Source organism: Carassius gibelio, chromosome B24, assembly GCF_023724105.1.
Source record: "Carassius gibelio isolate Cgi1373 ecotype wild population from Czech Republic chromosome B24, carGib1.2-hapl.c, whole genome shotgun sequence".
Classification (NCBI taxonomy): Eukaryota; Metazoa; Chordata; class Actinopteri; order Cypriniformes; family Cyprinidae; genus Carassius; species Carassius gibelio.
The window spans coordinates 2,658,948-2,670,598 of record NC_068419.1 but is presented as its reverse complement, the minus strand read 5'-3'; the positions used below and the strand labels follow the sequence as shown (position 1 = coordinate 2,670,598).

At 36.0% G+C, this 11,651-nt stretch overlaps 1 protein-coding gene across 1 annotated transcript; it reads right to left on the bottom strand.

The window, feature by feature from the left end:
• Positions 1–1,037: 1,037 nt before the first annotated feature.
• On the bottom strand, positions 1,038–11,208 carry tbc1d24 (TBC1 domain family, member 24). The gene is made up of 7 exons (XM_052596635.1): positions 11,107–11,208; positions 7,800–8,860; positions 6,506–6,664; positions 5,378–5,441; positions 5,095–5,190; positions 3,592–3,832; positions 1,038–3,380 (listed from the first exon to the last, which is right to left on the bottom strand). The coding sequence occupies exons 1-7, from the start codon at positions 11,185–11,187 to the stop codon at positions 3,226–3,228; spliced, it is 1,857 nt and encodes a 618-aa protein (XP_052452595.1). The 5' UTR covers positions 11,188–11,208; the 3' UTR covers positions 1,038–3,225.
• Between the last annotated feature and the right edge of the window lie 443 nt (positions 11,209–11,651).

Below are 11,651 nucleotides of genomic sequence, written 5' to 3'. Positions count from 1 at the left end.
ATATTTTATTTAAATAATTTAATACTGACAGGGAAAATCCTTGCAAACCTAGCCTCGCTGAAAAATATAGTACATATATTTGCAATCTAATGTAATCAGATGCAATCTAATGTAAAGCAGCATGTTTTAAAATCCCTCTTTTAAGGTTTTTTTTTTTAAAGATCAGTAGGTTTTATGCGTTATGTAACTTGTAAAGCATTAATTTGCAATCTGTCTGCAAAAACATTTAATATTCACATTGCGGGCGACACATTTCAAGATATTTTTAATTATTCAGAAATATAATTTTTGTCTATTTAACGGTTTTCGACTTCTAGATCGTGACCCTTGGGTATTGCATGCTGTTAATAATAATGCTTCTTTATAATGAAGTGATATTATGTCACCCACGCAGTGGATTGTGATGAGGAGGATTCCCGAGATGAAGGTCATTCTGAGCAGTGACGTCAATCACAGGACACGCCCACCGCCAGCAAGAATCTAAATAAGACTCTACCATAGACACAGATTATATGAGCTCATTATTAGTTTTTTTTTACGTCATGCAACTTTTTTTTTTAAATTAATATATTATATAGCTATACCTGTAATAATAAATGCCATTGTATCATATGTATCCAGCTACTGTAATTATGCCATATTTATTTCAAGTGTCAGTGTCTGCATGCCTGGTGAACACATGTTGTTCAGGACACATGCTGGAAGATCAATTAGTCTGCTCTCATTTAGCTGTGGGGTGAATCTGCATTATAAGGTCAATGATACACACATATCATGACCAGAAGAGAGTGGAGAATGGCATTTTCTCATCTGAATGTCCAATTGTTGGTCATTTCTGAATGTAATTAATTTTATAAAAATATTTCACTCAGAAAAACAAATTTTAGAGTAGAGCTAGAAATTGCACATTCACTATAGAATTTTCTATGACTTTTCCAGGCATGTAAATCACAGTTTTACAAATTTTGTATGAGTTTCCAGGACTGTGGGGACTTTGTTTACAAAAAATACAAAAACTACACACCTACATGCACAAAAACTGAACAAAAATCTTTTTTAATGACAGCTTGCACAGTTTTTATTCTTCATCACAACTGATCACTCCCTAGTTTAAAAGACAGAAATCATGACGCCTTCTATGAGCAGACCACTACCTGTTTGACACTATAATTTACGGTCGTTCTCCATGTTTTTCCATTTTTAAGACTTGAACTTCACACTCACATACACACTCAGGAAACCTGAGACACAAAACACACAAACACACCACCTGATATGGAAACACATCACAATGTATATGCACATTAAACATTCGTCAACAACCAGTTTTGATCACTGAATCTCTGATTCAAAGATATTACAGAAAAGAGCAGAATAAATCCTAACTGATACACAGAGACTGAAAACAAACAATATATTACTAATACTGATTCGCAGATGAGTAACTAACATTCGGCAACTTAAAATACATTCAGAAAGTGCAAAGAAAATGATAACTCATAAAATACTTCTCACTTAAAATAGTGCTGATTATGCTTTCATACATAGAATTCAAGCAAAGACATCGAACGATTAACAACAAGCTGGATCTCTGCTAAACTTTTTACACATTAATACATTAAACATTTGTTTAGCTAAATAAAAACTTTTTTTTTTGCAAGTATGCATGTTTTTTTTTTAGGATTTGGACCGAGTGATATGGTCATTATAGTCCACTGCTGATATTCATTCGGATACAGTGCATGTAACATGTAGAAAATTAAGATTGTATCATAATTTACTCGCCCTTATATTGTTCCAAAACTGCATGACTTTACTTAATGCATGCAAAACTAATTACAGGATTTTTTTAGGACTGTATTGCTATATTTAAAGTCTTCTGAGAGCTAAGTGTGAAAAAAGACTCAAAATGTCAAATTCTATGCACATATTCAAACTTGGTGCATCAGGTTTGAAATCATGAATATGCAGATTGTGTAAATAAGAAATAGAGAGCTACGATGTCTGTTCTTCACATAAATCTATTGTGTATAGTATAAGTGGAATATAGTGTGTATTTTTCACTTTTATTATTTTGCCTAAATGTAACTTTACTGGTGTTTTTTGTTCTTTAAGCAGCTCGGACCACTTGACTTTAACTGTATAAAAATGCTGCCTATTTTATTTTGCAATTTCTGTCTGTTTTGTGTTTCACTATAGAAAGAAAGCATGGAACAACGAGAGGACAGTAATAATAGTGAATGGTGCCAGAATGTTGATTTCTGATTTAAAAGAACATTGGAATGCCTTTGAAACTCAATAAATGCCCCAGAAGTACTAAGGAGGTTAGTGAAGAGCTCATGTTTTCTGGTCCTCTTTGTAAATTAGATTTTTCCCAAGTGGCACAAAGCTGCACAGAAGAACTATGGAAGCCCATTTCTGAATAAAAAAATTATTTTCTCACAATTCAGATTTTTTTCTTCTCTGAATTGTGATTACTCACAATTATGCAGAATTGTGAGTTATAAATTAAAAATTTCGAATAATTAATCAGAATTGCAAGATATGAACACAAATCGGAGAAATAAACTTGCAACTGCAAAAAATAATTATAATTGTAAGTTATAAACTTACAATTAAAAAAAAAATTAAGTCAGAAATGCAAGATATAAACTCGCAATGCAATTTTGGTTATATCTTGCAATTCTAACTTCGTAATAAAACTGTGAGCTTATATCATGAAATTGCAAAAGAAAAAGTTGCAAAAGTAGACGGGCTTCCATAAAAAACAGAGGGATTGGGGACAGAGAAACTTTGATCGTGTAAATCATGATAAATACCAGGGGTCATATTTCACCCCATAATGAAAATACATAATTTTTTTAAAAAATTATATATCGGTGTGTTTAGCACCACAGATGACAGATATCTGACAATTTGCTGGAATCACATCAATAAAGTCTTGGTTTTGATTAAACATGAAAGTCTCCAATGTTACTGCAGAAAAAGCAAAATACTGAATCCTTCAATACATAACTTCATTTCCGGACTAGATCAACACAGGCTTTCTGATGATATGAAATGAATCAAAATAAACCTTGAGATATGTTTTAAATAGATAAATATACACACTAAACTTCATCTTCACTGGAGCTCGGGACGGATGTTTTAGTGCACTGGAGGAGCATCATGTTTCTGTTACAACCTACATGAAGAGACGTCTATCACAACACAATGGAGCCGCTCTTATGAAGCCATGGCGTCTTTGAATCCCCAAACCTCCAGAAGAGCGATCTGGAAGCTCTCAGCACACAGCGGTGGGTTGTCGAAGGTCAGGCAGCGCTCGGTTCGGCCGTGGTTCAGCTCCGAGTCGATGTACAGAGCGTTACCTTCACCTCCTCCTTCATAAACAACACCAGACATCCCATTACAGAGAATCAGCTTTCACCGTCTTTCTTTCTATACTACTCCAAATAAACCTAACTGGATTTACAACATTCAAAACAATCATCATTTCACATGCGTCTGCTAAATAACTAAATGATTTCAAGCGAAGACTAAAATGATAATAAAGGAATCATGTTAGTGAGAAATGAGCATCTCATCACTCACCGATTATGATGGAGTCGACGTTTCCCGCCATAAACATGGAGGTGTTCCTTGAGTTGAGGTTGAAGTGTCTTGCGGAGAGAAATGGGGACAGGTGAGACGCGTCTGTGGCCGGTGTCTCGAGAGACTTCGGCCCACCGTTGTCGTTCGCTCCGGTCTGTTCATCATCTACAGCTTGAGACGAGTTCGCCAGCTCCGGGTGTTTGATGATGACCCACTCGTAACGCTCCATCTCCGGCTTCATCTGAAACAAACAAACACATTACTTCTGAAAGCACCCACACCGTTTCAGTGGTTAGTCTTGTGGTCAGAGAGCAGGAAGTGAAATCCCAATACATGCTGCTGTGGTTAAAATGTGGCTTAAGGTCTGGACGGCTAAAATATTCAAATTCTGTGCCCTGTATGATGTGAGAATGTGAGCAGAAACTTATTCAACAGCTGTTGGCAAAACAATTGAAAACCTTAACTGATGACTGGAGGAAAGAAATAGATAATGTTAAATGTAATCTCATTAATATCTGACTGTTTTCTCATAAACATAAATTATAAAAAATTTAATTACAATTAAAATCAGCTTCTCAGATGTTTTTCTTCTAATTTCACTTGATTTGCAAAGACTTGATTTGATTGGATAATTGTTTCAGTAGAATTCACTTTTTTTACCTCACTTTCGATTGATTATTAAATTAAATTTAATTTAATTAGATATAATATTTATTTAATTAATTGTACTATTTATAATTAAGTAATCATAATTTTTTATTATTTATATATAATGTATATACAGTAAATATGTATACATTTATTTGTATAAATATGTAATTTTTATTATAAATGTTTATTTAAATAAATATGCTCATTATGTATTATTATAATATTATGTATATTATATATATTGTTTTATATTAATACTATGTTTATTATAAATATTTGTCATTTTATATATATGAATATATTTGTAAATTAATATTTATATTGCTATTTTGATTTATTTACTATCCTGATATAGCTTTTAATCACTTATACTGTACTATGTGTAATTATATTTTCATTTGTTTAATAGCTTAAATTAAAAGTGCTTTGAATTTAAATAAATATACTTGCTTTTCCTTAAAAAATCAAGTCATCTGAGCTGCTATCCACAATAACTGAATAAATTTATCAGATTAATCTATGTCCCTTTTACCAGAAACATCTTTTTTTTCTTTTTTTTTTACATAACTAAGAACTCCATTATAGCTTGAGTTACTAAAGATCTATAAAATATTCCTCTGAGAATGTGACAAGATTAAACTATGATGGATGAGAGGAACTTCACACACTAATGCACTGTAATCTAATCTAATACTCAGTAAATAGTGCCGCCTAGTGAGTAATTAACATAATAATTACAAAATACTCCATAAGGATGACCCTAATTTGATTCGTAATACCTTAATTTGATTATTTATATCATATATGTTATTATTTGCAAGCAAACAAATAAAAGTCATGAAAAGAACGTACTTTAAAGACGAAACACTCTCCAGTGCCGAAGAAGCTGAGCTTGTTCCCGCCCCTCTTCCGCTCCTCCCAATCAGTGGACAGGAAGGCTCCACACATCTGGAATGTGATTGGATGAGAGGCACATCAATCACAGTCTAACTGAGATCCTGAACAACTTCCCTGCATCCAAACACACTACTATCCTTCTTACATAGGGTGCAAAAATAACCTAAATAAGCGCTAAGAAAAAAACTAAATGACAGAAACAGAGAGAAAAAAAGAGCGAGACACAGGGTTTTGGTACCTCTCCATCTGTAGTTCTGAGGAGCATTAACGTCGGCTCATATCCCTCACAGTGAGAATAAAACCTGAATAAAACATTACAAACCATATTTATAAAACAGTTCAGAAGCTCACTCGTATTTAAAGACTGTATATAGTTTAACTGAGTAATAACGATTACCAATTAATAACGTGTGTGTGTGTGAGAGAGAGTGAGCTTGTCTGTGTGTGTGTGTGTGTGTGTGTGTGTGTGTGAGAGAGAGAGTGAGAGCGTGTCTGTGTGAGAGAGAGAGCATGTCTGTGTGTGTGTGTGTGTGTGTGTCTGTGTGTGAGAGAGTGAGCTTGTCTGTGTGTGTGTGTGTGTGTGTGTGTGTGAGAGAGAGAGAGAGTGAGAGCGTGTCTGTGTGAGAGAGAGAGCATGTCTGTGTGTGTGTGTGTGTGAGAGTGAGATTGTGTGTGTGTGTGTGTGTCTGTGTGTGAGAGAGTGAGCTTGTCTGTGTGTGTGTGTGTGTGTGTGTGTGTGTGTGTGTGTGAGAGAGAGAGAGAGTGAGAGCGTGTCTGTGTGAGAGAGAGAACATGTCTGTGTGTGTGTGTGTGTGTGTGTGAGAGTGAGATTGTGTGTGTGTGTGTGTGTGCGAGAGAGAGAGTCAGAGCGTGTCTGTGTGAGAGAGAGCATGTCTGTGTGTGTGTATGTGTGTGTGAGAGTGAGATTTTGTGTGTGTATATGCGGGCATGTTTTTGTATCATATCAGGACACAACTCTGTATAATGACATGGGTATGACACAGGTATTAGACGGAGAGGGTGACTTATGAGGACATAACCCATGTCCCCATTTTTCAAAACACTTATAAATCATACAGAATGAGTTTTTTTGAGAAAGTAAAAATGCACAAAGTTTCCTGTGAGGGTTAGGGTTAGGTGTAGGGCCATAGAATATACAGTTTGTACAGAATAAAAACCATTACACATATGGGATGTCCCCACTTTTCACAAAAACAAATATGTATGTGTGTGTGTGTGTGTGTGTGTGTGTGTGTGTGTGTTTCTGTGTGTGTCTGTGTGTGTGTGTGTTTCTGTGTGTGTGTGTGTTTCTGTGTGTGTCTGTGTGTGTGTGTGTGTGTTTCTGTGTGTGTGTGTGTGTTTGTACCTGTTGAGGCTGCAGCCGTGTGTGGATGTGGTGAAGAGCAGCTGCGGCTGACATAAAGCGAAACGCTCCGGGATCCACGACCAGATATCTCTGATCTCTTTAGCGCTGACGATCTCCGAGCTGAAATTATCAGCGTTCACCGCTAACTGCACATTTTGTCTAGAGAGAACATGCAAACAATATGCATATTTCACTGTGCATCAGAAAACTAACACAACAGAAATAAAGTGGGTCAGAAAAACGAAAATGAGTGAGGAGGATGATGAAGAATGATGAAGATACCCACCTTTTGATAGAGCTAATGGAGAGCACAGAGAGTGGAGAGCAGAAGAAATGGAAAAACTAATGAAAAAAAGACTGTGACACAATGTGAACAAAATGAGGAAAGGAAAAACACAAGCAAATCAGAGGAGAGCTGTAAAACAAAGCCAAACACAAAAGATATAAACAGACATAAAACTTTTTAAGATGAACAGGGACATAAATACCTCAAAAATGATTATTTAGTAATAGTTAGTATTTAGTATCCTTCAGTACTGTAAACTACCTACTGTAAACATTTCAAACAGTAGCATCTTACATCTTAATATATATGGTAAACAAAACTTTTGAACAGTAATGTTTAGTTCAGCTAGAATAATCACATTTGAGTCTTAGAAATATTAAAAATAAGATATTTTTTGCATTTTTAATCCAATGTTGTGTATTTTTTAAATCAAGCAGAAAATCACTATTTCATGTCGAGCACTTGCTGTAAATATACACACTCCTTTAGACCTATTCATTTATTATAGAGAAATATAGAAAACATTCATAGAAACGCTGCTGGAGTGATGTATATTTAAACATAAATTAAAGTGACTTATTTAAGTCACATTAAATTTGATTAAAATAAATGGATTCAAATAAATCTTATTTGATTTAAATACAGAAACAAATAAAGGTATAAAAACTAAACGAAATGAAAACATTTTAATAAAAACATACAAATTAATTATATTTGATTTAAATACGTAATAAAATATGGAAACATGTTTCTGCCACAGAATAAATAAAAAAATAAAATGTAATTGTGATTGTAAATTGTGAGAAAAAAAGTCACTATTACTTTTTTAATAAATTTTTTTATTCAGTGTTGGAATCAGGCTTCCAAATAAATAAATAAAATAATGAAAACTAAACATAAACATTTGAATAAAAACAAATTGAATTTGATTTAAATAATGATTAACAGTACAGTTCTAAAGCAAGTACAAAACAAAACGCAGTCATGTAAAGTAACAGTCATCAATACCTCTTCTGTTTGACGGTGATGCCTTTCTGCTGGAGTGATTTCTCATTGGCCAGCTGCAGCAGTGTGATCTCTTTCCGGCTGAACAAGCGGATGGAAAAGGCCTTTTCAAGCAGCTTTTCCGGCGTCACGCTTTTCCCGATATTCTGCACGAATGCCTGTATATCGCTCCTGATCGCCGCCGAGTCCTGCTTGGTTAAAGCCGAGCTTGTTGCAGCGCTGCGCTGCTTGCGGTAGAACTTCAGTATCGCCAGCGCCACGCGGTAAAGGACCTTATACCCCTCCACCAAGTAGACGTCCATCACACGCGCAGCGAAGCTAAAAGGCAGGTCGCCCAGAACCCATCGCTGCCAGTCGGAGTAAACCTCCAGGACGTCTGTCGCGGTGGCCACCATCAGTTTATGCGCGCCCGGGCAGTATTTATGCACAAGGTCGCCAAAGGTCATGCAGGCCGATTGATATGCAAGGAAAGTCTGATCTAATAAACGGCGCCCGGGTTCGTTGCAGGCCAGCATGCGGCTGACGCTCTCGAAGCACTGCGCTTCATCGGCGCTCCAGTGCAGCAGTAGCGCGGTCACCGCCGGTAAAGACGGGCAATACGAGATATCTGGGAACTGCCCTGCGATGCAAGAAATCACAGCATGCACTGATCCCACAGATTCGGCCTTCAGACAGTAGCGTGGCACTGCCACCCCGTCCACAAACTCTGGCAAGAGGTAAGCGGATGGGTTGCGCTTGCTGTTAGCACTGCCTACGATATCGCGGTAAACCGCGGCGTCCGGCGTGACGGTGCGACACGGCAGAGCTTTGAGCAGCTGCTGGTAAACGGCCGAGCGCTGGCTGTGATTTTTGGCCCACTGGCCCGAGCGGGCGTGCTGCTTCAGCTCCTTGAAGTCTTTATATTCGATCTTACCGGGAGTCGCGTCGTGACTCACATCGCCCATCTGAGACCAGTCCACGAACACGCCACAATCAACAGCCATGACCTCTGCCTCAAGCGTCAAACTGCACAAAGAAGGACGGACAGAAACTATCTGGTCAACTAACACGTCATATTGCTCCAGCTGTTGAGAGAGAGAAAAAGAGATAATATTAAGTGATAGGGATGCACAATATAACAGTGATCATAACGAACAATGTTTGAACTCATTCATTTAATGTAAATGCATGGATGTAAAATACAATATCAGTATCAGCCAATATTAGCATTTGTACCAGCATACACCTGGGGTATAGATACTATGTTAAGACTGTGTCTTACAAACTAGTTTGATCAACTAGCAGTTGGCCTAGAAATAATCAGTCTCGCTTTTCTTATTAAAACTGGGCCAATCTACATTAACAGTTATGTCCAGTATAGATGAAAACAAATTAGATTCCATCGTTCTTAACTTTTAATCAGTTTATGCAACCGGCCCCTGAAGCACAGTAAATAATATGAATCTTCAGTTTTCAAATTCAAGAAGTACACTACAATTTGTTGCAAAAGTAACTTTTTTTTTTTGTTTACTCATTCTTTAACATGCCTTTTAGAAGCCTTTGTTAAACAAAAAATTGCTTAAGGTATAATACATTTTTGCAGTGCTGGGTATTTAGGGATGCAAAATTTAATCTTTTTTTTTTTGATACAGTAAGTGAAAGTTTTTAATTCACAATTCAAATGTATTCGAAAAAATTACATATTTCAACCAGTAAAGATGCAGAAAAGTTTAAAAATGCTATTATTTGAATTTAAATACTTAATCATATTAATGCATAATTTAAAAATAATATATATTTTAGTAACAACATAAGAAAAAAATAATTCTGTCATCTATCAGTATCTGCCTAAACTGGTGTATCCCTAATAAACACACACACTAAAATAAATAAATAAATAAATAAATAAAGGGAGCTTTTTCAACTAAAAATGTATTAATTTATATTTTTATAAAGCTTTTCTATAACACTGAAAAACAAGGTTAGGTTATATATATGAAAAATATATTCAAGAAAAAGAGAAAAATAGAAAAATAATTTGTTGGACATAAATATATGAAGTTACCCTCAAAGGAATCACATCCAATTCTCTTTCAAGCCTTCTGAGAGTCTGTCTGTGTATTTGTGCCTTTCTGAATAAGTTCATAAGAGTTTCCTAATTATACTCATTAGATTTTGTCTGGGAAAAAAACAGGAATCTCAGCTTTCCTGGCCCTGTTTTCTCCGAGTGCACTGGACTCTGGGACTTTAGGGTTGCTGTGAGGTCAGAGTCAGACCTCGTCGAATGTCAACATCATATAACTATCAGGACAAAGTGAAAATACTAATGTAGGGTAATGGAATCAGTGCTCTAGAGGTCAAGGGTCAAGAGGCTCTAATCCATTTACACCAGGACAGGTGAGCGTGCATCCGACAGGCTTCGTCTATTACTGTGCTGTCAGTTGTTTTAGCAAAATGACATGATTTCATAGTCAAACACTGACTAGAGGAACATTTAATGAAAAAATCCATAAAAGCATACCTACTGATACCATGATACATTCGTTTTTGGTCACACTGTATAACCTTATTATGTTGTCAAAGTAAAAATTAGAAAAAGAAAAGAAAAAAAGAACATTTCTAAAATAATAAAATTAAACTTCATAATATAGTAGTTTGTATAACCATAATATATAATAATATCTGAACTATTTAAACAGTGTAATAAGCTTCCAACGTCATTCTTTAAAAATATATAAATATAGTGTTATTGTAAGGTGTATGTAATGTATTTAATGATAGCGAATTAATGTAAGGGTAACGATAATGACCCACGTCAGCAGTCTGTCAGCCAATCAGCGAGCGAGAGAAGCGCATCACGCGCGCGCCGTCAAGCCCACCTGACACGCGCACTGTCTCTGCTCTAATGCTTCCGATGTGCATAAAACACATCTCTATATTTCACACGTCAACTTTCATTGACAGACATAAACATTACGACACGCACACATTTCCCTCGTCCCTATCCGCCTAATGGACGATGTTATAGACACTCACACACTAATAAATGCAAACATAACTGATGCATACAGAACACTGACAGCTCTGTGGCGTATTCGGTTTTATTTAAAGTGACTCTAATACACGTAGACGTGCACATGAAACGGCGACGCTTCAGATTAAGCTAATGTGAATAGCTCCTGCAGCTAATGTGCAGGCATTAGTGAACTACATTACGATGTCAAGCCATTTGAAAGTATGCAATGCAGCACTTCAAGTATATTAATCGCTAAAGTATGCGAGGAATTTAGAAAATGTTGATAGAAACAGAAATTTGAATGAATCCTCTTACCTGATTTGCTGTCGACTGTATGTCAGGCAGCGGGCATATTTGTGATTGCGTGCGCATGCGCAGTGAGCGCTGACGGCACATAGCACGCTGGGCGAAGAGACTTACACAAAAATATACATATAAATTAAATAAATGAATATATACAAATATGTTTGAATTTTATCGATCGATCTATCTATCTATCTATCTATCTATCTATCTATCTATCTATCTATCTATCTATCTATCTATCTATCAAAATTTACACTACCAGTCAAAACTTTGGACACAGCAGCTTTATTATTTCTCGTTTTAGTTTTCTATATAAGTATCTGTCTATTTATAATTACCTATTTTTCCCGTAATTAAAAAAATCCTCTTTTTGCATTACTAGAAAAAAGAAATGGTCATCCCGTATCACCTGACCTGTTTACAGTTTTATGGTCATCTCACTGGCCAGAGAGCTGCTCTGGTAATGAAACAATGCCGGGCCTTGTGCACAACATCCGCCCAACACATGACAGTCATTAAGATAACTCAATCAAGGCCGCATTGCTGCATGGAGA

What these genes read in the sequence shown, in the direction of transcription:
- tbc1d24 (XM_052596635.1), bottom strand. Translation starts at nt 11,187, where the DNA reads ATGTGCCGTCAGCGCTCACTGCGCATGCGCACGCAATCACAAATATGC. An exon ending in ATCACCGTCAAACAGAAGAG is followed by an intron (nt 6,665 to 7,799) that starts GTATTGATGACT and finishes TGTTCTCTCTAG; the next exon opens with ACAAAATGTGCAGTTAGCGG. An exon ending in CACGGCTGCAGCCTCAACAG is followed by an intron (nt 5,442 to 6,505) that starts GTACAAACACAC and finishes TGTTTTATTCAG; the next exon opens with GTTTTATTCTCACTGTGAGG.